The 25,795-nt window shown below is 47.2% G+C and overlaps 1 protein-coding gene across 3 annotated transcripts in view; it reads left to right on the plus strand.

Annotated features, from left to right (window-relative positions):
- The first annotated feature begins 6,853 nt into the window (after nt 1-6,853).
- LOC141148589 (natural cytotoxicity triggering receptor 3 ligand 1-like) overlaps nt 6,854-25,795 on the plus strand; it is a 57,550-nt gene continuing 38,608 nt past the window's right edge. Inside the window, exons 1-2 of one of the 3 annotated variants that reach the window (XM_073636180.1) lie at nt 6,854-7,162; nt 16,895-17,004. In XM_073636180.1, the coding sequence (XP_073492281.1) occupies nt 7,137-7,162; nt 16,895-17,004 (136 nt within the window). In that variant the 5' untranslated portion in view covers nt 6,854-7,136. Of the gene's footprint in view, nt 7,163-16,894; nt 17,005-19,634; nt 19,715-25,795 lie in introns of those variants that run through there. The other 2 variants (XM_073636183.1, XM_073636182.1) reach the window with 2 other exon arrangements.

Raw genomic sequence — 25,795 nt, forward strand, 5'->3', positions numbered from 1 at the left:
CATGGCAGAGTATGGCGGAGCATGGCGGAGTATGGCGGGGTATTGCGGAGTATGGCGGGGTATTGCAGGGTATTGCAGGGTATGGCAGAGTATGGCGGGGTATGGCGGGGTATTGCGGAGTATGGCGGGGTATTGCGGAGTATGGCGGGGTATGGCGGGGCATGGCAGAGTATGGCGGGGGCATGGCAGAGTATGGCGGGGGCATGGCAGGGTATGGCGGGGGCATTGCAGAGTATGGCGGGGGCATTGCAGAGTATTGCGGGGGAATTGCAGAGTATTGCACAGCATTGCAGAGTATTGTGGGGGCATTGCAGAGTATGGCGGGGGCATTGCAGAGTACTGCACAGCATTGCAGAGTATTGTGGGGGTATTGCAGAGTATTGTGGGGGTATTGCAGAGTATTGTGGGGGTATTGCAGAGTATTGTGGGGGTATTGCAGAGTACTGCACAGCATTGCAGAGTATTGTGGGGGTATTGCAGAGTATTGCACAGCATTGCAGAGTATTGTGGGGGTGTTGCAGAGTATTGTGGGGGTGTTGCAGAGTATTGTGGGGGTGTTGCAGAGTATTGCACAGCATTGCAGAGTATTGTGGGGGTATTGCAGAGAATTGTGGGGGTGTTGCAGAGTATTGCTCAGCATTGCAGTGTAGTGGGGATGGCTGAGCATGGATGGATGGATGCCTGGATGTCTCTGTGCAGCGCTGTGGGCACTACACATCCAGCCCACAGCGCTGCAGACATCCATCCATCCCCCTCCCCGCTCACTGTGTACCGATCGGTACACAGGCGGGGAGGAGAGGGGGAGGAGAGGAACCGGCGTCATCAGATGGCGTCACGGATGTGTTCGGGTGCGCGCCCCAGGGGGCGCGCGAGAGGGGAATTCTGGGAGGACGTCATAGTACGCCCTCCCAGAGTTATCCAACCGCCCTGCAGCCGTCATTCGGCTATGGGCCGGTTGGTAAGTGGTTAAAGGGGTGTGACAGGGGGGCGTGTCCTATGCCTACATATGTTTGCTAGTAGGTGTCCCTCATTCCCATCTCAAAATGTTGGGAGGTATGTATTATACCCCGTACATACGGTCGGATTTTCCTATGGAAAATGTGTGATGGAGCCTACACACGGTCGGAATTTCCGACAACAAGCTCCCATCGAACACTTCCTGTCGGAAAATCCGACCGTATGTACGGGGGATTATACACGCCTCCCAACATTTTGAGATGGGAATGAGGGACATCTACTAGCAAACATAAGTAGGCATAGGACATGCCCCCCCTGCCACACCACCTTAAAGGAGAATTAACCAAAAAAAAGGTTAATTAAATCCACAAGGGCTTTTTTCCACTTCTATTCCTTTATATTGGTTTTTAAATTTTATAAATGCAGCAATTTAGAAATCGGAGGAAAGGTTTAGCACTGGGAAACACTTTTTGAAAGATAAAAAGTGAATTTTTTATACAACTATATAGATCAGACCAAAATGAGGGACAAATGAGGGGGAAAGAGGGACAGAGGGACATTGCTCCAAATCAGGGACAGTCCTTCGAAATCAGGGACAGTTGGGAGCTATGCATAATAGTGTGTATGAGGCTTTAAGACTGGGATGCCATTAAAACTCAACTGTATATCATACACAAATCTTACCTTACACCAGCAAGAATAGCCAAATACCGCACAAATTATAACCCAAATTGTCCAAGATGTGCTGACTATCCGTGCACATTCTACCATTTACTATGGTCATGCCCGGTGATCCAGAGCTATTGGACACAGATCATACAATTTCTACATGATCATATGGGCTCACCTTTATAGCTGGACCCTAAATCCTGCTTACTAGGCCTGCTCCCAGATGTTTCAATAGATAAATTCCTAGCCATCTTCCTGCACGAAACCCTTTTTAGTGCACGGAAAATGGTAGCTAAATTGTGGATGCGAACTGTTCCCCCCAACTATTCAGGACTGGATTAGGGAAATAAATCTGAATTTACCATACAAGAAAGTTATATACCGTCATAGGGGTTGTCCTGTCAAATATAACAAGGTCTGGGATAGGTGGCTTGACACCCCAGACACCTGTAATGGGTAAACTTACTCACCTGAACATATATTGGGGGTTGAGTAGTGTCCTAGGCCATAGACAAGAAATAAACCATATTATATTATGGACTGTTGAATGTTCTGGAGATTCTTTAGCGTAGAAACATTCGAATCTGATAAGTATGTTTTATTAATAGTGAAAAGGACGGACTTCATTGTGTAAAGGACACCTAGAATAAGTCACCTTTATGTGATATGTGTGTATCCTTCTATTGTACTACATGACATGTACCGTGCTTAGGGTGCCCACGTGTCCCTGATTGCCCGGGATTGTCCCTTATTTCTGATTTTTGTCCCATGTCACAGGCACCTTCATTCCGGGACAATACAGTGTCCCGGAATGAAAAAAAAACCACACCGCGAGCCAGCTGAGCCAGTCCGCCACCCTTATAAACATTTACACACCGCCAGTCCGCCGCCCGCCACCCTTATAACATTACACACTGTCACTACACAGTAACACATGACACATCATAGCATGGTTGCTAGACTAGGTCCGCCCCGCGTCTAGCAACCAGTGACGTCGGCTGTGGGCTGACACATGGGCAGTCAGCGTGGGCACCCACACCCTACGGCTGAGCAGCGCGCCTCTGAGAGAGAGAGAGAGAGCAGCCAGCCACAGACACCACACCAGACAGAGCCACAGTCACTTACTGGTGGTAAGGATCATCCAGCCTGTGTTCAGTCAGTGCCAGTCCCGGCCAGGGCCACCACCGACTACTCCTGCAGCCGCTCTCCACTGCAGGCACATTGTCATTTGCCAGCAACGTACTTCTCCACAGTAACAGTTCAACTTCTCTCCTGAGCTGAGCCTCGTCTGAGTCCTCCTCCAGGCTCCCGCCCACGAGGTCCACCAGTTTGCCGCCTGCCAGACATTGACAAACTTCCAGGACAGGTTAGTGTACTGTGTTACACACTTTGTTACAGTGAGCATGCTCCCCCCGTTCTGCTGCTGTCCCCCTCCAGTTTTCCTCTGTGTCCCCCTCCGTTCTGCTGTCCCCCTCCGTTCTGCTGCTGTCCTCCTCCGTTCTGCTACTGTCCCCCCGACCCCTCCATTCTGCTACTGTCCCCCTCCAGTTTTCCTCCGTGTCCCCCTCCGTTCTGCTGTCCCCCTCCGTTCTGCTGCTGTCCCCCTCCGTTCTTCCTCCATGCCCCCCCTCCGTTCTGCTGTCCCCCTCCGTTCTTCCTCCGTGTCCCCCTCCGTTCTGCTGTCCCCCTCCGTTCTTCCTCCGTGTCCCCCTCCGTTCTCCTGTCCCCCTCCGTTCTTCCTCCGTGTCCCCCTCCGTTCTCCTGTCCCCCTCCGTTCTTCCTCCGTGTCCCCCTCCGTTCTGCTGTCCCCCTCCGTTCTTCCTCCGTGTCCCCCTCTGTTCTGCTGTCCCCCTCCGTTCTTCCTCCGTGTCCCCCTCCGTTCTCCTGTCCCCCTCCGTTCTTCCTCCGTGTCCCCCTCCGTTCTGCTGTCCCCCTCCGTTCTTCCTCCGTGTCCCCCTCTGTTCTGCTGCCCCCCTCCGTTCTTCCTCCGTGTCCCCCTCCGTTCTGCTGTCCCCCTCCATTGTGCTGCTGTCCCCCTCTGTTCTTCCTCCCGTGTCCCCCTCCGTTCTGCTGTCCCCCTCCGTTCTTCCTCCGTGTCCCCCTCCGTTCTTCCTCCGTGTCCCCCTCCGTTCTGCTGTCCCCCTCCGTTCTTCCTCTGTGTCCCCCTCCGTTCTGATGCTGTCCCCCTCCGTTCTTCCTCCGTGTCCCCCTCCATTCTGCTGTCCTCCTCCGTTCTGCTGTCCCCCTTCCGTTCTTCCTCCGTGTCCACCTCTGTTCTTCCTCCCGTGTCCCCCTCCGTTCTGCTGTCCCCCTCCGTTCTTCCTCCGTGTCCCCCTCCGTTCTTCCTCCGTGTCCCCCTCCGTTCTGCTGTCCCCCTCCGTTCTTCCTCTGTGTCCCCCTCCGTTCTGATGCTGTCCCCCTCCTTTCTGCTGCTGTCCCCCTCCGTTCTTCCTCCGTGTCCCCCTCCATTCTGCTGTCCTCCTCCATTCTGCTGTCCCCCTTCCGTTCTTCCTCCGTGTCCACCTCCGTTCTGCTGCTGTCCCCCTCCATTCTGCTGCTGTCCCCCTCCGTTCTGCTGTCCCCCTCCGTTCTGCTGCTGTCCCCCTCTGTTCTTCCTCCGTGTCCCCCTCCATTCTGCTGTACCCCTCCGTTCTTCCTCCGTGTCCCCCTCCGTTCTGCTGTCCCCCTCCATTCTTCCTCCGTGTCCCCCTTCGTTCTGCTGCTGTCCCCCTCTGTTCTTCCTCCGTGTCCCCCCCGTTATGCTGCTGTCCCCCTCCGTTCTTCCTCCGTGTCCCCCTCCGTTCTGCTGTCCCCCTCCGTTCTTCCTCCGTGTCCCCCTCCATTCTGCTGCTGTCCCCCTCCGTTCTTCCTCCGTGTCCCCCTCCGTTCTGCTGCTGTCCCCCTTCATTCTTCCTCCGTGTCCCCCTCCGTTCTGCTGCTGTCCCCCTCCTTTCTGCTGCTGTCCCCCTCCATTCTTCCTCCGTGTCCCCCTCCATTCTTCCTCCGTGGCCCCCTCTGTTCTACTGCTGTAGCCCTCCGTTCTTCCTCCGTGTCCCCCTCCATTCTGCTGTCCTCCTCCGTTCTGCTGTCCCCCTTCCGTTCTTCCTCCGTGTCCACCTCCGTTCTGCTGCTGTCTCCCTCCATTCTGCTGCTGTCCCCCTCCGTTCTGCTGTCCCCCTCCGTTCTGCTGCTGTCCCTCTCTGTTCTTCCTCCGTGTCCCCCTCCATTCTGCTGTCCCCCTCCGTTCTTCCTCCGTGTCCCCCTCCGTTCTGCTGTCCCCCTCCGTTCTTCCTCCGTGTCCCCCTCCGTTCTGCTGCTGTCCCCCTCTGTTCTTCCTCCGTGTCCCCCCCCGTTATACTGCTGTCCCCCTCCGTTCTTCCTCCATGTCACTCTCCGTTCTGCTGTCCCCCTCCGTTCTTCCTCCGTGTCCCCCTCTGTTCTGCTGTCCCCCTCCGTTCTTCCTCCATGTCCCCCTCCGTTCTGCTGTCCCCCTCCATTCTGCTGCTGTCCCCCTCTGTTCTTCCTCCGTGTCCCCCTCCGTTCTGCTGTCCCCCTCCGTTCTTCCGCCGTGTCCCCTTCCGTTCTGCTGTCCCCCTCCGTTATTCCTCCGTGTCCCCCTCCATTCTGCTGTCCCCCTCCGTTCTTCCTCCATGTCCCCCTCCATTCTGCTGTCCTCCTCCGTTCTGCTGTCCCCCTCCGTTCTTCCTCTGTGTCCCCCCCTCCGTTCTGCTGTCCCCCTCCGTTCTTCCTCCGTGTCCCCCTCCGTTCTTCCTATGTGTCCCCCTCCATTCTGCTGTCCCCCTCCGTTCTTCCTCCATGTCCCCCTCTGTTCTGCTGTCCCCCTCCGTTCTTCCTCCGTGTCCCCCTCCGTTCTGCTGCTGTCCCCCTCCATTCTTCCTCCGTGTCCCCCTCCGTTCTGATGCTGTCCCCCTCCTTTCTGCTGCTGTCTCCCTGCATTCTTCCTCTGGGTCCCCCTCCATTCTTCCTCCGTGTCCCCCTCTGTTCTACTGCTGTCCCCCTCCGTTCTTCCTCCGTGTCCCCCTCCATTCTGCTGTCCTCCTCTGTTCTGCTGTCCCCCTCCGTTCTTCCTCCGTGTCCACCTCCGTTCTGCTGCTGTCCCCCTCCATTCTGCTGCTGTCCCCCTCCGTTCTTCCTCCGTGTCCCCCTCTGTTCTTCCTCCGTGTCCCCCCCCGTTATGCTGCTGCCCCCCTCCGTTCTTCCTCCGTGTCCCCCTCTGTTCTTCCTCCGTGTCCCCCTCCATTCTGCTGCTGTCCCCCTCCATTCTTCCTCTGTGTCCCCCTCTGTTCTTCCTCCGTGTCCCCCCCCGTTATGCTGCTGTCCCCCTCCGTTCTTCCTCCGTGTCCCCCTCCGTTCTGCTGCTGTCCTCTTCCGTTCTGCTACTGTCCCCCCGACCCCTCCGTTCTGTTACTGTCCCCCTCCAGTTTTCCTCCGTGTCCCCCTCTGTTCTGCCGTCCCCCTCCGTTCTACTGCTGTCCCCCTCCGTTCTTCCTCCGTATCCCCCTCTGTTCTGTGGAGTAAGTGATGTACAAAGTACGCCATTGTCACTAAGTGACTTAGTTAAAGCAGGTGCACATTGCATACCACCTGTCTAAACTGGTTACCACTGTTTGCTTTTTTTCCCCAACAATTGGCAAAAAAAGTGTCAAAAAAACATCTTTTTTGGGCGGGTGCGGGGGGGGGTGTCCCTGAATGGCAATTTGGAAATGTGGTCACCCTAACCATGCTTATATGTTGTACTTACAAATAAACTGTGTTTTGGAGAGAAAAAAAAAAAAAAGTTCATGTAAAGGCAGGCGTCCCAATACTTTTGGTAATATAGTGCGTGTTTGCAAGTCGTGTATTCAGGCTTATAGAAGTAGCAGCACCTTTATAGATATATATTTTTGTAGATATAATTAGGGTAGAATATTTTTTGCCGTTTTAATAACCAAAAATATGCCAAAATAATGATGGTCTGCTTTTTATATGAATATTTTAAATAAAGACATGTGATTCTCAGTCATTGATTTGTAATTGTAATGAATATTACATATTGATAAGTATGTGTTTAGTATGGAATGGATGGGATTCAGTAGTATGTCTCTCTATCCTGTCTATTCTCTATCCCGTCTATTCTCTATCCCGTCTATTCTCTATCCCGTCTATTCTCTATCCCGTCTATTCTCTATCCCGTCTATTCTCTATCCTGTCTATTCTCTATCCTGTCTATGCCAGGAATGTCATTGGCTCTAAACTCAGTGCAGTAGAGCTGGGTGAAGGAGGAGAAAGAAAACAAAAGTGAAAGAAACTAGTTTCTTCCTTCTGTCCGGATAGCAAAAACTTATTTTTTACAAGCTGTTTTTACTTGTGTTTAAATATAGATTTACATTTCTAATTTTGGAAAATAGCACGAATAGCTGATTCAGCTAAGGATAAAGAGACGAAAGGCGTGACAATGAGAAGAAAATCTCCACCCTCCTAGGAAAAGAAATGTCTCCTCTGGGATTCTTATGGCTGCTTTTCCTGCAACACACAGGTAAGTTTTATTTGTTTACATTCCTTGCAACATATAAGAGAATCAAAAAGACGGAGGTAGGTGCCCCACCCTCACACAAAGGGAGGGGGAGATATTAGCAGATTTGTAGGGAGTGTTCTGCCGTTATGTGACCTGAAGGTTCCAAAAACAGTCTGCAAAAAATGCATAAATTCCCCGCATTAGCCCTTTTCATAGGACTTTATTTTATGGCTGATGTATTTCTTTAAAGAGGAGCCCCCACCCACAAAAAATGAAAAGTCAGTAGCTGGCACAGTGGCGGCCAGTCCATATTTTGAGGGGGGGTGGCAAACAAACCACCACACCCACCCCCCCCCCCGGTTGGTCGGTCATTCAGTCATTCCCCCCCGACTATCCATCCGCCATATATGCCAGTATATTTACAAACATTCTGAGCACCTGATACCAGCACCCCTAGGGGGAAGAAGAGAAGCTCCCCAAACTACACTTGTGCCAAAACTACCTGAGGGGCCAGTGTCCCTGCAACTGGAGGTAGTAAAAATCACTGAGGTTATTGAGGTAAGGGTTGATGCTGGGTGTAATGGTGTAAAAGGAGGGTGATTCTGGGGGTAATGATGTAAAAGGAGTTTGCATGTTCTCCCTGTGCCTGCGTGGGTTTCCTCCGGGTACTCCGGTTTCCTCCCACACTCCAAAAGACATGCTGGTAGGTTAATTGGATCCTGTCTAAATTGGCCCTACCCTGTTTCCCCGAAAATAAGACCTAGCGTGATCGTCGGTGATGGCTGCAATATAGGCCCTACCCCCCCAAATAAGCCCTACCCTGTTTCCCCGAAAATAAGCCCTACCCTGAAAATAAGACCTACAAGGACTTTAACCAGGGCTTATTTGGGGGGTAGGGCTTATATTGCAGCCATCACCGACAATCACGCTAGGTCTTATTTTCGAGGAAACAGGGTAGTATGTGTATGTATGAATGTGAGTTAGGGACCTTAGAGTGTAAGCTCCTGGGCGGCACAGTGGTGTAGTGGATAGCACTTTCGCCTAGCAGTAAAAAGGGTCACTGGTTCAAATCCCAACCACAACACTACCTACCTGCATTCATCAGCCAGGAAGCTGTGCATGGGACTTGGACATTCCAACATGACAATGATCCAAAACACAAGGCCAAGTCGACCTGTCATTGGCTACAGAAGAATATAGTGAAGGTTCTGGAGTGGTCATCTCAGTCTCCTGACCTCAATATCATTGAGCCACTCTGGGGAGATCTCAAACGTGCCGTTCATGCAAGACAGCCCAAGAATTTACAGGAACTGGAGGCTTTTTGCCAAGAGGAATGGGCAGCTTTACCATCTGAGAAGATAAAGAGCCTCATCCACAAATACCACAAAAGACTTCAAGCTGTCATTGATGTTAAAGGGGGAAATACATGGTATTAAGAACTGGGGTATGTAAACTTTTGATCAGGGTCATTTAGGTAGTTTCTGTTGCCATTATGATTCAAAAAGAGTAAACACAGTTGATTGATAATAAATGGCTTCAGCCAAACACTAACCATGAGTGAAAGAAACGTTTTTGTGTTATCATTCATATTGTCTGAAAAATGGACAAGAAGAAATCATAAATTCTGCCAGGGTATGTACACTTATGAGCACAGCTGTATATATGAAATGTCTACATTTTTAGTTATTTATTGTCACGTTCCAGCAATACTTTACCTTGCAGAGCAATCAAACTTTTTCATATTGATTTACTGTGGATGTGGGAACACATTTAGTGATTGCAGCAGCTGAACACTATTTATTTCTATCAGTAGGTGGCAGCGCACTACTACCTTATTTATATTTTTTATACATTATTTATTTCTGATCATGCTGGGATGCTGTAAATCACTGTATAGTCCTGGCTACTACAGTGATAGCTGCAGAGGAGGGAGCTGACATTACAATCCCCACCTCATCCAATCAGAGAGTGCCATGTATACACATTTCAGTGGGTTCCTATGCACTTTGACATCAGTTTACATGTGTGAATTTTATGTGCATTTTCACACTACATCACGTGTCATCACTTTTTCTTCCCTTTTGTGGGTTGAAAGAACTATGTGGGGTTCCCTTTAATATCCATACCAGGCCCTCATCCAAGGTTAGGGTTTGAAATAAATTTAAAGGGGAACCCCACAGAAAAAAGCTAAAAAAAAAATCTGGGGTTCCTCCTTAACCACTTTAGTCCTGGAAGGTTTTACCCACTTCCTGACCAGGCCATTTTTTGCGATACGGCACTGCGTTACTTTGACAATTGCGCGGTTGTGCGACCTTGTACCCAAACAAAATTGATGTCCCTTTTCCCCATAAATAGAGCTTTCTTTTGGTGGTAATTGATCACCTCTGCAGTTTTTATGTTTTGCTTTATAAACAAAAAAAGACCAACAATTTTGAAAAAAAGGAAAAAAAAAACAATATTTTTTACTTTCTGCTATAAAACACATCCAATTAAAAAATGTAAAAAATCTAATTTCTTCAAAAATTTAGGTCAATGTGTATTCTGCTACATGTTTTTGGTAAAAAAAAAAAACTCCTAATAAGTGTATATTGATTGGCTTATGCAAAAGTTCTAGTGTCCACAAACTATGGAATAGATTTATGGATTTTAATTTTTTTAGATTATTTTTACTAGTCATGGCGGCGATCAGCGATTTTTAGAAGGACTGCGACATTGTGGCGGACAAATCTGACACTAAGTGACACTTTTTGGGGACCAGTGACACCAATGCAGTGATCAGTGCTAAAAAAAGTATGCACTGTCACTGTATAAATGACACTGGCAGGGAAGGGGTTAACATCAGGGGCAATCAAGGGGGTAAATGTGCTCCTAGGGAGTGACTTTTAACTGTGTGGGGAATGCTGTGACTGAAGGAGAAAAGAGATCTGTGTTTCTGCTTAGCAGAAACACAAGATCTCCATTTTCTTCTCTGACAGAACAGCGGTCTGCATTATTTACATAGACCGCCATTCTGCCTCTCCTGTGAATGATCACTGGGTCTTGGCTGTGTCCAATCACAGCAGAAGCGGGTCGCTGGCGGTGCGCGCCCCAGACCTTGTGCACAAAATCACGTACAGGTATGTGATTTTGCGCAGGCAGGCGGCCCTGTTGCAGTATATATGCGGTGGGCGGTCCAGAAGTGGTTAAAGTGTTACTAAGCCCAGTTCCCGGCATTCACTATATCTGGTCTCCCACAGTACACAGAACATGGAAATGCACTTATTTTAGTAAATATAAACTGCTAAATACCTTTTCTCATCAGCAGTATAGAGCAGTCTTGTGACTTCTGTCAGTGTCTGGTTAAAGCTTGTAGGAGGAGTTTTCATTCTCCTCTGACTTTCCTATGAGGCTGCAGGACCCCTGACCCTCTGTCTGGATTGGTCCTGTGTTGGTCACATGCACCCTCCCAAAACAAAAAACCTCTATAGCAATACACACCAAACTGAGCATGTGCAGAGTGTCCCCAAGGCTCTGAACTATCAGGAGATGGATTGGTGACAGTGGAAGAAGGGGAGGATCAGAGGTGACAGGATCAAACAGCCTTTTTACTCAATGCAGAGGATTAACCCCTTAGATTCCACAGTGAGTATAACAAGCATGCTTTACTGCATATACAGACTGATTTTACTGTTGTGAGTTTAGTTACACTTTAATATCCACATCAGACCTTCATCAAGGATTAGGGTCTGATATAAACATGAAGGGTAACCATGCAGCAAAAATAAAAAAAAAAACATGTGGTGTTCCCCTTAATATCCATGCCAGACCCTAAACCTCTAATATGAATATTAACACAGAGGTACAAAAAAAAAGTTGGCCTCCCACTTAGGACAGTATTAACCTCAAAAAATAAAATTGAACATATTGCAGCTTACCAATCATTCGATGTGATGGCTGCATTCATTTTCTTTTTTAGGTTTTGTTCTGTTTTCACCTGATGATCCAGCCAGTAACACCCCCCTTGTAGTGTCCCCCACTCTGGGTGAAGGAGAAACAAAGACACCTCTGTATAGCAGCATTGTCAGTCTGCTGTCCAAAGGTGTCCTTGTTTCTCCTTCATCCAGAGTGGGGGGCACTACAAGAGCAGATTTTGATACACTAACAAATTGCAGCCAAATTCCAGCTAATACTTTTTAAGCAGTTACAGCAACTGTTTTGTTCCTTTTTTGGAATAAATGTTTTACAAAAATAAATAAAGCAGATCATTGTAAGCACCACCGTCAGTGGTAAATGTTTTTTCTCTTACTGCTACATTTGCAAGAGATCTTTTTCTGTTGAAAAACAACAGACTTACTAGCATTATCACAAGGAGGAAATAAAAAAGATAGAAAGCCTAAAAAAAGAAAAGAAATGCAGCCACCACATCTAAGGATTGGTAAGCTGCAATATAATAAACATTTCCTTGGAAACATTCAGCGGCTCTTTGAATTCCAAGAAGACGTTACTATATGCTTACATACAAGAGGAGTGTTGTGTAAGTTTTCATTTAGCTGTCAATGCGATTTTAACGTAATAAAGAAAACAGTATTATACTATGGATTATTCCTGGTTATAATTCCCATAACATACACAAGGATCTATCCTTACCTGCTGGAGAACTACAAGGATAAGTGGACCATCCATTGGGAAGACCATCTGATGAGTATCTTCTTTTCAGGGGCAGAGTCCACCATTATCTGATGAGTGTGGGCACATAAGGAGGGAAGCCCAGCACCGCATATGAATAGCATCTGCACAAGGACTGCCCATTAATATAAAATACTTTTTTTGGGCACTGAAAATTAATGGGCCCTTTGTATTTGTGTTAATTCATTGGGATTTTTGTATGACATTATTGATGTTGAGACAGCGCTGGGTACACGTGTTGTAACATGATTTTAAAGGGGCTTACACCTTATGCCACAGCGGCAGTCAATTAGGCAACCCAATCACAGAAAAATATATTATATAGTGCGGGGATTACAATTTCTATAAGTAATTTTTCTCCCTCACTGATGGGCACTGATGAAGAGGCACTGATAGGTGGTAATGATAGGCGACACTGATGGGCACTAGTAGGTGAAACTGATGGACACTGGTAGGCGCCACTGATGGGCACTGGTAGGCGACACTGATGGGCACTGGTAGGCGATACTGATGGGCACTGGTAGGCGACACTGATGGACACTGGTAGGCGCCACTGATGGGCACTGGTAGGCGACACTGATGGGCACTGGTAGGCACCACTCATGGGCACTGGTAGGCAATGCTGATGGACACTGGTAGGCGCCACTGATGGGCACTGGTAGGCGACACTGATGGACACTGGTAGGCGCCACTCATGGGCACTGGTAGGCAATACTGATGGACACTGGTAGGCGCCACTGATGGGCACTGGTAGGCGACACTGATGGGCACTGGTAGGCGATACTGATGGGCACTGGTAGGCGACACTGATGGACACTGGTAGGCGCCACTGATGGGCACTGGTAGGCGACACTGATGGGCACTGGTAGGCAACACTGGTAGGCGACACTGATAGCCACTGGTAGGCGCCACCGATGAGCACTGGCAGGTGACACTGATGGGCACTGGTAGGCGCCACTGATGAGCACTGGTAGGTGACACTGATGGGCACTGGTAGGCGACACTGATAGCCACTGGTAGGCGCCACTGATGAGCACTGGCAGGTGACACTGATGGGCACTGGTAGGCGCCACTGATGAGCACTGGTAGGTGACACTGATGGGCACTGGTAGGCAACACTTATGGGCGCTGGTAGGCGACACTGATGGATATTGATAGGCGCCACTGATGGGCACTGGTAGGCGACACTGATGGGCACTGGTAGGCAACACTGGTAGGCGACACTGATGGGCATTGGTAGGCGCCACTGATGGGCACTGGTAGGCGACACTGATGGGCACTGGTAGGCGACACTGATGGGCACTGGTAGGCGACACTGATGGACATTGATAGGCAGCACTGATAGGTGACATTGATGAGGAGACATAGGTGGGCACTGATTGGCAGCAGTATTGATCACTAATTGGCGGCAGTAGTGGGCACTAATTGGCAGAGGTGGTGGGCACAATTTTGCAGAAGCTGATTATCGGCTCTTTTCTCCTCTCCTCCACCAGATGACAGTGTGAGAAGGAGTGGTGAAGACAGCTGGTAACCGGCTTCTGTTGACATTGTGATCAGCTGTGATTAGACACAGCTGATCACATGGTAAAGAGCCGCTGATTGGCTCTGTACCTCAATCTGTGTTCGGCAGGGTCCGGAGGAGCCACTCATGCCCCACAGCAGGCACGTGTCAGGCACGATCACAGAAGGCCATCATATGATGCCACCCAGAACTGGACGACCGCGCTGTAGCTGCGATCCTGCTATAGCCCGGTCGGCAAGTGGTTAACATAAGGGGGTCTCCAGAGCAAGCCACCCACAGTCCTGTCAACCATCACTCACCACTTCTTTGGCCGCATATAACATTTGAAAAAACAAAAAATAAATACCGCGCTGAAACTAAAAATAAACAAATAGAAACACTAGGCTGCAGCTTAATTTTGCAAGATATATACAAACACCATAGATAAAAGAAATAGGAAGCTGCGCTATAAAGTTGATATAAATACCCAAGTAAACATGATATAACAATCTTGGCAAATCAGGAATATAGTGATAAATCCCCAAATGCAAGAGGACAACATAAAAATCAGTCCAGTGAAGAATATAAATGGGTATATACAGTCCAGTGAAGTGAATAGTGATAAAACGATCCTTTTTGTGCAAAATGAAAAACACCAGTAATAGTGAACCTCCACCGTACAAAATGCGCGCTTACCAGAGGGCAAGCAACAACAGGCCTGTAATCTTAGATCGATATCCGGACATCAGATCTGCACCAGCAGTAAATCACTTGATTAGGGTGAGGATATACCAGTAGATCATGGCTCAATAGATGGACCAGCGATCCGGGTTACAGAAGGATAAAAAGAAACTCACCATAGTGCGAATCCGTAAAACAACGATTTATTGTAGATAAAAATTGTGCACTTACAACAAAGCAGAAGATCAAAAGCTCATAAGGGAATGCCGGCCGGCTCGCAAACACCTGTCCACATACATGCTCTACACCTCGATGACGTCAGCACGTCTGCCTCCCGACGTACGTTTCGTCAAAGATTGACTTAGTCATGGGGAACGGGCGACACGCTGACTCATCGCTATAAATACATGACAGGCAACCAAGCCTCGTTGTGAATCATAAGCGGCAGAACCGAATTGCCTGATTCTATGGATAAAAAGTATATAATTGATAGTGTTACCTAAACAAAAATGTAAAAAATATACATATTAAATTAAATTAAATTAAAAATATATAACATAAAAATATATATAACATATAACATCGCCCCGATGTCATCCAAGTGTAAACAAAAGGGTGGGCGATGTCATTGACCGTAATAGGTAACTGCTATCATCGACCCTCCCCTTTGTTTATATTTGGGCAGCATCAGGGTATATGTTATATGGTATAAGTAGGTCAGCAGGACTGCAGGCAGATTGTTTTATCGCAGGGTGTTGCTATCATGACTGGTGAGAAGAATTTTTTTCTCATTTGCATAGAGTTTTTCTGCATAGTTTACGTGTGTTCATGTCAAAAGCTGTGCAGAAAAATTCAGATATGTTGCAGATCCAGGAGCGAGCACTTGGCTTTGTTCCTGAATCACGCATGCATAGTCTGCTCCCTCTCCCAGCTCAGCATTTTGAAAAAGAGAATGAAATAAAAGCAGACTGTGCATGCGTGGGTAGGGAACAAAGCCATGTGCTCAGTTCTGAGTTTCTGGGGCTGTGTATCCAATGCTGGCTATATCCTCTCACCTTCAGAATGGAGAGAGGAGGACAATTATATGACCATCTGGAAAAGTAAGCATTTATTTCTATAACCAACTACAGCATGTTAAAGTGGATGTTCACTCTCCATCAACATCAGCTATTTTCAATCCTTATGCTGCTAGCATTAGTAATCAGATAGGAAGGTACAGTCAGGTCCATAAATATTGGGACATCGACACAATTCTAATCTTTTTGGCTCTATACACCACCACAATGGATTTGAAATGAAACAAACAAGATGTGCTTTAACTGCAGACTTTCAGCTTTAATTTGAGGGTATTTACATCCAAATCAGGTGAACGGTGTAGGAATTACAACAGTTTGTATATGTGCCTCCCACTTTTTAAGGGACCAAAAGTAATGGGACAGATTAACAATCATCCATCAATCTCTCACTTTTTAATACTTTGCAGTCAATGCTTTGCAGTCAATTACAGCCTGAAGACTGGAACGCATAGACATCACCAGATGCTGGGTTTCATCCCTGGTGATGCTCTGCCAGGCCTCTACTGCAACTGTCTTCAGTTTTGTCTTCAGCAAGTGAAATGCATGCTCAATCGGATTCAGGTCAGGTGATTTACTTGGCCATTGCATAACAGTCCACTTCTTTCCCTTAAAAAACTCTTTGGTTGCTTTTGCAGTATGCTTCGGGTTATTGTCCATCTGTACTGTGAAGCGCCATCCAATGAGTTCTGAAGCATTTTGCTGAATATGAGCAGACAATATTGCCCGAAGCACTTCAAAACTCATCCTGCTGCTTTTGTCAGCAGTCACATCATCAATAAATACAAGAGAACCAGTTCCATTGGCAGCCATACATGCCCACGCCACGACACTACCACCACCATGCTTCACTGATGAGGTGGTATGCTTTGGATCATGAGCAGTTCCTTTCCTTCTCCATACTCTTCTCTTCCCATCACTCTGGTACAAGTTGATCTTGGTCTCATCTGTCCATAGGATGTTGTTCCAGAACCATGAAAGCTTTTTTAGATGTTGTTTGGCAAACTCTAATCTGGCCTTCCTGTTTTAGAGGCTCACCAATGGTTTACATCTTGTGGTGAACCCTCTGTATTCACTCTGGTGAAGTCTTCTCTTGATTGTTGACTTTGACACACATACACCTACCTCCTGAAGAGTGTTCTTGATCTGGCCAACTGTTGTGAAGGGCGTTTTCTTCACCAGGGAAAGAATTCTTCGATCATCCACCACAGTTGTTTTCCGTGGTCTTCCAGGTCTTTTGGTGTTGCTGAGCTCACCGGTGCGTTCTTTCTTTTTAAGGATGTTCCAAACAGTTGATTTGGCCACACCTAATGTTTTTGCTATCTCTCTGATGGGTTTGTTTTGTTTTTTCAGCCTAATGATGGCTTGCTTCACTGATAGTGACAGCTCTTTGGATCTCATATTGAGAGTTGACAGCAACAGATTCCAAATGCAAATAGCACACTTGAAATGAACTCTGGACTTTTTATCTGCTCCTTGGAAATGGGATAATGAGGGAATAACACACCTGACCATGGAACAGCTGAGCAGCCAATTGTCCCATTACTTTTGGTCCCTTAAAAATTGGGAGGCACATATACAAACTGTTGTAATTCCTACACTGTTCACCTGATTTGGATGTAAATACCCTCAAATTAAAGCTGAAAGTCTGCAGTTAAAGCACATCTTGTTCATTTCATTTCAAATCCATTGTAGTTGTGTATAGAGCCAAAAAGATTAGAATTGTGTCAATGTCCCAATATTTATGGACCTGACTGTATATCATATTTACTTGTTTTAAACTTTATTTTTTATTTTACATTTCTTCATTTACTTCCTGGTTTTCATGCCTAGGCAAATGACGCTATACCTCTCAGGAGACTTCTGGAGTGGAGGAGGATTTTGTCAGCTAAGCACATCCTCCTTCCTGCATGCGCAAGCTAAGGGCAGATGGACTCCTGGAAGTAAGTAATCATGTGCCCTTACTCAAGATGGCCATGGCCAGAAATGCTGGGGAGGGGGTTGAAAATGGTTTCTCAGCTAAATAAATCTTGGAGACACCCGGATGGATGGGGGAGTTTGCTTAGAATATTGAAAATGAATGAAATGGCATTTTTTGTTTGTGATGTTCAGATGCAGCATAGTTCCCTTTATTGTACTAAGGACACTGTAATGTAAAGGGAGGTTTCAAGCTTGATAAAGGGTCTCTGCATACTTCTCAACTTTTTGAGATGGGAATGAGGGACACCTATCAGCAAAAGTATGCAGGTATAGGACACACCCCTTGCCACGCCCCCTTAAAGGAGAATTGTACAACAAAGACAAGATTTGTTAAACCCACAAGTGTTTTTTTTACCACTACTATTCCTTTATATTGGCTTTTGGAATTTACAAATGCAGCAATTTAGAAATCAGATGAAAGGTTTAGCGCTGGGAAACACTTTTTGATGGATAAAAAGTGCATTTTATATACAACTATACAGATCAGACCAAATGAGGGACAAATGAGGAGGAAAGAGGGACAGAGGGGCATTGTTCCAAATCAGGGACAGTCCCTCAAAAACAGGGACAGTTGGGAGCTATGGTCTCTATCCGACACATTGCTAGGCAACAGAAACATGAAGCGCATGCTGCAACCCAGTTATGGCCCTGGATTGACTCCATTTCCTGTTACTCTGCCCACACTGAAGAGAAGACAGCTCTCATTTCCACTCCTCCCTGAGCTTCCATCCATACCACCGCTCAGTCCTTACAATGGTATCCTGACTTTACTGAAATCCAGAGTGCCCTCTATATACAACCTTGCCTCTGCTTGTATCTTCAGCTGCTGCCGCCTCCTGATTTCACACAGAGCCAATCCCAGTGCACAGATTTGACCCAATCTACCATTTCAGATTTCCCTCTCTGAACACTGAGATCCAATATACTTTTTCACGTCACTCAATGTAATATCTGTTTATGTGTATATTCTGACTTTATTTCATTATCCTAAGCGCCAGGTCTCACCCTTGTTTCTTTGTACCTTTAATCCTTTGGACTTGTCCTAGGTCCAATAACCTTAATGAGGTAGCTGGGTGTCTCCAACCCATCATTTTTCCTATATTTATAGAAAACTATATTTCCATAAATTCTTGGAACGTCCTGGTACAAGCGTCAGTAATTTCCACATACTACCTACACAAATATTTTTCTTATACCTTGACAAGGGTAGCTAAGAGCTTACCCTGCAGTGACCATTTACCTATTTGTACCTTAATCTTACCTTTACCATAACTTAAAATAAACACACAACACCTAAGGTGGGTTAAATGGCCAAACATGGCCTTTTATTAATAAAACAACTTTTGTTAACAACACACTGTAATAACCCACCTAACTTCACTATTTCCAATGAAATGTATATATATATATTTTAAGATCCAAGGTGGTACCAATGTATCCATTACCCTCTTTATTTGTGTCCGAGGCACATCTAACTGAGTTGCCACCCCAGCCGCTATTTATGAAGACTCAGGGCTTAGGGCCCTTGCACACTGGGGCGGGGGCGGCGTCAGCGGTAAAACGCCGCTATTATTAGCGGCGTTTTACCGTCGGTATGCGGCCGCTAGCGGGGCGGTTTTACCCCCCGCTAGCGGCCGAGAAAGGGTTAAATACCTCCGCAAAGCGCCTCTGCAGAGGCGCATTGCCGGCGGTATAGCCGCGCCGTCCCATTGATTTCAATGGGCAGGAGCGGTAAAGGAGCGGTATACACACCGCTCCTTCACCGCTCCGAAAATGCTGCTGGCAGGACTTTTTTTACCGTCCTGCCAGCGCATCGCTCCAGTGTGCAAGCCCTCGGGGCTTGCACACTGGAATACATGCAGCGGCACTTTCGGGGCGGTTTGCAGGCGCTATTATTAGCGCAATAGCGCCTGCAAACCGCCCCAGTGTGCAAGGGCCCTTAAACTCAGCTGACCTCAGCCACCCCAGGGTCCTTAAGCTACACGGTCACTAGCCAGTGAACTGTTCCCACTCGAGGATACCATACCTGATGGTTCCCCACCGCTTACCCAGAATGCACCACATTCTACCACCGCCAAGGATCCTAAAATGCCCCGCACCCCTTTATCCAACCCTGAACCAAATAACCCATTCCATGCTAACCGAGATTAAGGGCGGGAGGGAGGGATGCTCTTAACAGGTTTCTCAAGAACTGTTACAGCCCCACCCTTTTGTCATTATTTTATTAGCTACTAGCTCCCCCCCTTTGCACCAAATTCTGACCAATAATGACCACTTAATTACAAACTATATGCCACACCTTTAACCCTTACCTTGCTGGCTTGCCTTAACACCCTGTCATGTCCTCCCTTCGCTGACTACGTTCCTCCTCAGCTACAGGCTTCTCTTTCCGTTTTTTTATCCTGACCTGCTTTATGACTGATGGTTTCAGAAGAATGAATTCCATGTCATCTGAATATACAAATTATACAACATACAACCTGTATGTCACTCTGTGGAAAGGTGACATTCATCAGACACCTTTGTACATCTCTAACCGAAAAGACTAGTAAATAATATCGAAAGTAAACACATCTGAACAACTTAAAGAAAACCAATAAATGGTATGAAACCCTCAGAACAACATGGGGTATGGACAGGCAGCCGTCCTCCTTTTGCTTCTCTATTATACAGGTCAGTTTGATTTCACAAATCTTTTGTTCATTCACTGAGAGGAGCATCATTGTTATATTATAGGAGATATTGAACAACGGACTTAACCTGGCCATATATTATACAATTTTCTTGTTCAAATTCCTTTAGATTTACCTTAACTATGTAGTGTAAGGGTCTGCCTGATTTCATACAAATTGAAAGTGTTTATGTCTGACCTCATATTATATGGTTTTAGTAAATCTAAAGGAAAATTGTACAAGAAAGTTGTGTAATGTATTGCCAGCCTAAACTTTCATATCCTTTCTTTCTTTCTTTCTTTCTTTCTTTCTTTCTTTCTTTCTTTCTTTCTTTCTTATCTTTCTTTCTTATCTCTTTCCTTCCTTCCTTCCTTCCTTCCTTCCTTCCTTCCTTCCTTCCTTCCTTCCTTCCTTCCTTCCTTCCTTCCTTTCCTTTTTCTTTCTTTCTTTCTTTCTTTCCTTCCTTCATTCCTTTTTCTTTCTTTCCTTTTTCTTTCTTTCTTTCTTTCCTTTTTCTTTCTTTTTTTCTTTCCTTCCTTCATTCCTTTTTCTTTCTTTCCTTTTTCTTTCTTTCTTTCTTTCTTTCTTTCTTTCTTTCCTTCCTTCATTCCTTTTTCTTTCTTTCCTCTTTCTTTCTTTCTTTCTTTCTTTCTTTCTTTCTTTCTTTCTTTCTTTCTTTCTTTCTTTCTTTCTTTCTTTCTTTCTTTCTTTCTTTCCTTTTTCTTTCTTTCTTTCTTTCTTTCTTTCTTTCTTTCTTTCTTTCTTTCTTTCTTTCTTTCTTTCTTTCTTTCTTTCTTTCTTTCCTTCCTTCCTTTTTCTTTCCTACTTTCGTTTTCTTCTTTTTTCCATCTTCCATCTTTCCTTCTTTAATTCTCTCCTTTCATCTATCTAGTCGATTACATTGTAATCACTCCACCTACATCACAGTTGCTTTAAACACCCTTCCGGAGTAAGCTTGATAGTAAGACTTGTGATAGATAGCCATGAATGATATCTGCCTATCTTATGCATGGTTGGGATTTGCTTGTGTCCAATGTGACTCCCCCATCAGACAAGGGTGTTGTTCTCATTCCACGCCTTGTCTCCATGATCAAGCAGACCTGCATGTCTCTGGAACAGTTTCACTGTTGCTTGCCATACTATTTCTAGTAAGGAATTTCTACTTACCATAGAGGGAAGTTGGAGCAGAAGTGCGTTTCCTACGCATTACGTGTAGTGCAGCCCATTCATTTCAATGGGCTGCCCTACAAGCGAGAAACATACCAAAAGAAGTCCCTGAAACTGTTTGTAAAATCAGGCCGTGTGGTGCGCGCATTAGGAGATGTGTGGGGGTGTTATTAAGAATTAATTGCGCTGCTGAACATCTGCTAAAGGCAGCACGTTTCTGTGCATGTCGGGAAAGTATGTGACTTTGCATGATTTCCCAACATGCAACAGTGTGAATGTAGCCTTCATCTACCTTGTTCTGGCCATTGTCTATCACCCTTTGTTTCTTCGTTTAGTGGAATTAAATTATGGCCACTTTTTTTTTACGGGTGAGACACCAGAGGAGTTTATTGGCACACATGGATATAAATGTTCAGTATATATTCTGTAATATAATTCTTTATACAATGACCTAAACACATAATTGGTGAGCAGTATTTACAGGCATTAAAAAGCTTTGACAGAAAAATATTATGAACAGATTAGCAAAAGTGGGACCATGTAAAAAGGTCCTATGGGTTAGGTCCCCCTATCACTCTCCCTTCCATGTGATTTCGATCCCTATTGGCTCATCCTAATACCAGATAGCGAATTCGGGGAGTTCAATACAGGCGATGCCCTCACAAGGACTTTACGCTGGTCCCTTCGCTTTGTATATTTTAGCCATAGAAATCGAGTCCCAGAGAAGATACCAAGAAGCCAAAAAGAGAAAGTAAAATTATTCTTACAGCGATTTTAGGGCCTCCTCTCCTTTGTATTTATATCACCTTAATACAGGTCTATATCAGTATCCCCGGATGGAAAGCTTTAATCTCTTGAATATATACACCTTAGAATGTCCCTTTAAGTAGTATCCTGGGTGAGTTATACAGTTTGCTGTCCGTGGGTAGTTTACCTGTGCTTTACCTTAGCCTCATATAATGCATGTTAAAGTTCCGCCAGCAGAATTTAATGTAAAGCACTTACCCCTCCAGCTGTTATTCACTCCAATATACTTATCTGAGCTTTGTGCTATTGTTTAAGATATAGGAAGCAGGAAAAAGTGGAAGAAGCGCCAGGGCAGTACATGTGCAGCATAAAAAGATTTTATTGTAAAAACAAGATTTCTGGGAGTTAATTCAGGAAAGGGTCAATCAAAAGGTGTAAGATAATAGAGAATGAGAGGAAAGACGGGGAAGGGGGGCACAACAAACCCAATAGGGATCCCCACCAGAACAAGTACCAGTCCAGGCACAATAAGGAAATATATGGTCCTTGAAAATACCAACGCAAGCCCGGGAAAGGTATCCGGTACAAAAAGTAAAACCCCTGAATGTCCGCCTAAAATCAGTACAAGAAGACAGATGGCAGAAGCAGAATACCTCATTACAAATCCAGCCATAGCAGAGGAACCTCTAATGGAAAGTCAATGGGAGAGGGTATTGCCAACAAAGAATGAAATGGCGGAGATGTTCGCTAGACTGGAAATCTCAATTAAGGGCGAAATAGAAGCAATACGGGGAGACATGGGACATATATTAAGAAGAGTGGAGGAAGTTGAGACACTAGCCAAAAGACAGGGAACAGAGATAAGGATCATGAAAAGCCAGATGGAGGAGATGCAACATGAACAAAGGATTTTGAGATATAGATTGGAAGATCAGGAAAACCGAAGCAGAAGGAACAGAGATAAGGATCATGAAAAGCCAGATGGAGGAGATGCAACATGAACAAAGGATTTTGAGATATAGATTGGAAGATCAGGAAAACCGAAGCAGAAGGAAAAATTTGAGGATCAGAGGTCTTCCAAAGACGCAGGGGGAGGGAGAAAATCTACAGGAAAAGGTGGATCAAATCTTGGGAGGCCTTATTAATCCAACAGAAAACAATAAGAGAATTAAATTGGATAGAGTGCACAGAATCAGGAAACCAGCTGAGATTAGCAAAGAGGCTCCTCGGGACGTGATTGTGAGATTTCACAATTATCAAGACAAAGAGAAAATCAGGGCGAGTCTGAAAAATAATCAAACAGTGAAATATGGAGAATATAATCTACAGGTATACCCAGACCTAGCGACGGAGACACGGACAAGGAAAAGAGTCCTCAGACCCCTATTGGAGCAACTTAGAGCTCGAGATGTGCAATATTCCTGGGGTTTCCCAGCGTGCCTGATTGGGCGAAAGGACGGGCGCTCAGCAAGGTTAAGATTTACAGAAGAGACCCAAGATTTCTGTCGCCGACTGGATATTCCACTAGTAGAAATCCCAGGATGGTGGGAGAGAATAGGAACTCAGGACATTGCTGAGGACCTTCAAAACTGGAAACCAGTATACAATAAGAGAGGAATGTAAACAATAGGCACAATAACTAGAAGGGATAGGTAGCTAATCTGGTTCAGGGGTTTCGGAAAAAACAGGTGTCTGGGATGGAGGGATGTGGGGGGTCAATGGGCCTTGAGCCCAGAGTCTGGGGGGGGGGGGCGGTAGGGGAGTGGTGGCTATCCCGGAGAGGGCTGGGGGATTCAAAGATTGCCACACTGAGCTCAACCCTCGGGGGGATAACCATAGGGCCGGGTGGAGAATGTGGGGTCACAGTTATTAGGGCCGCTGGGAGGCCAGTTGGCCCCAAAAGGGGGGAGGGATGGGGGAGGAGGGGTGGTAGGGGAGTGGGGAAAGGGAGGGGGAGGGCAGGGATGGACTGGCCATCGGGACTACCGGGAGATTCCCGGTGGGCAGTCTGGGCCACTTTCACTTTCGGGCGCATCTGCGGTGCGCGGCGATCTACCCGTCAACCGCCAACAGCTGGCGCCTGATGGGTAGATCGAGATTAGCCAGCATGCAGAGTAGCGCAGGGAGCTTCTGTAGTAATAAGTTCTCTCTCGTGTCATCACGCTGTTCCTCGGCGGCCCCGCCCCCTCCTCTCTTCTCGTCTATACCAATTGGCTTGTAGGATCATCTGGTATAGACAAGAAGAGAGGAGGGGGCGGGGCCGCCGGAGAACAGCGTGATGACACGAGAGAGAACTTATTACTACAGAAGCTCCCTGCGCTACTCTGCATGCTGGCTAGTAAGACCCCACAATGTGCCCTGATGATGTGCTATGTGCCCCGCTGTGTGCCCCATCATGTGCCCCGCTATGTGCCATGTGCCCCATCACCCCATCATGTGCCCCATCATGTGCCCCGATGTGCTATGTGCCCCATCATGTGCCCCGATGTGCTATGTTTCCCATCATGTGCCCCGATGTGCTATGTTTCCCATCATGTGCCCTGATGTGCTATGTGCCCTGATGTGCTATGTGCCCCATCATGTGCCCCGATGTGCTATGTTTCCCATCATGTGCCCCGATGTGCTATGTGCCCCATCATGTGCCCCAATGTGCTATGTGCCCCATCATGTGCTCCGATGTGCTATGTGCCCCATCATGTGCCCCGATGTGCTATGTGCCCCATCATGTGCCCCGATGTGCTAAGTGCCCCGATGTGCTATGTGCCCCATCATGTGCCCTGATGTGCTATGTGCCCTGAGCCCTGATGTGCCCCATGCCCTGATGTTCCCACAATGTGCCACGTGCCCTAATGTGCCATGTAGCCTGATGTGCCCCATAATGTGCCCTGATGTGCCCCATCATGTGCCCTGATGTGCCATGTGCCCTGTGCCCTAATGTGCCATGTGGCCTGATGTGCCATGTGCCCCATAATGTGCCCCATCATGTGCCCTGATGTGCCATGTGCCCCGTGCCCTGATGTGCTATGTGCCCTGATGTACCATGTGGCCTGATGTGCCCCATGCCCTGATGTGCGATGTGCACCATAATGTGCCATGTGCCCCATCATGTGCCCTGATGTGCTATGTGCCCTGAGCCCTGATGTGCCCCATTCCCTGATGTGCCCCGATGTGCCACGTGCCCTAATGTGCCATGTAGCCTGATGTGCCCCATAATGTGCCCTGATGTGCCCCATCATGTGCCCTGATGTGCCATAATGTGCCCTGATGTGCCATGTGCCCCGTGCCCTAATGTGCCATGTGGCCTGATGTGCCATGTGCCCCATAATGTGCCCCATCATGTGCCCTGATGTGCCATGTGCCCCGTGCCCTGATGTGCTATGTGCCCTGATGTACCATGTGGCCTGATGTGCCCCATGCCCTGATGTGCGATGTGCACCATAATGTGCCATGTGCCCCATCATGTGCCCTGATGTGCCATAATGTGCCCTAATGTGCCCCGTGCCCTGATGTGCCATAATGTGCCCTGATGTGCCATGTGGCCTGATGTTTCCCATGCCCTGATGTGCCATGATGTGCCCCGTGCCCTGATGTGCCCTGATGTGCCATGTGCCCTGATGTGCTATGTGCCCCGTGCCCTGATGTGCCACGTGCCCTGATGTGCTATGTGCCCCGTGCCCTGATGTGCCACGTGCCCTGATGTGCTATGTGCCCTGATGCGCCCTGATGTGCCCTCAATGTTGTGTGCTCTGATGTTCTGTGCCCTGATGTGCTGTGTCCTGATGTGCTATACCCTGATGTACTGTGCCCTGATGTGTTGTGCCCTATTAGCTGATGTGCTGGGCTCTGTACCCTGATGTGCTGTGCACTGTACCCTGATATGTTGTGCCCTGTACGCTGATGTACTGGGCACTGTACCCTGATATGTTGTGCCCTGTACGCTGATGTGCTGGGCACTGTACCCTGATATGTTGTGCCCTGTACGCTGATGTGCTGGGCACTGTACCCTGATATGTTGTGCCCTGTACGCTGATGTACTGGGCACTGTACCCTGATATGTTGTGCACTGTACGCTGATGTACTGGGCTCTGTACCCTGATGTGCTGTGCCCTGATGTGCCTTGTGCCCTGATGTGTTGTGCCCTGATGTGCCTTGTGCCCTGATGTGCTGG

The sequence above is a fragment of the Aquarana catesbeiana genome, linkage group LG06, assembly GCF_042186555.1.
Source record: "Aquarana catesbeiana isolate 2022-GZ linkage group LG06, ASM4218655v1, whole genome shotgun sequence".
Lineage (NCBI taxonomy): Eukaryota > Metazoa > Chordata > Amphibia > Anura > Ranidae > Aquarana > Aquarana catesbeiana.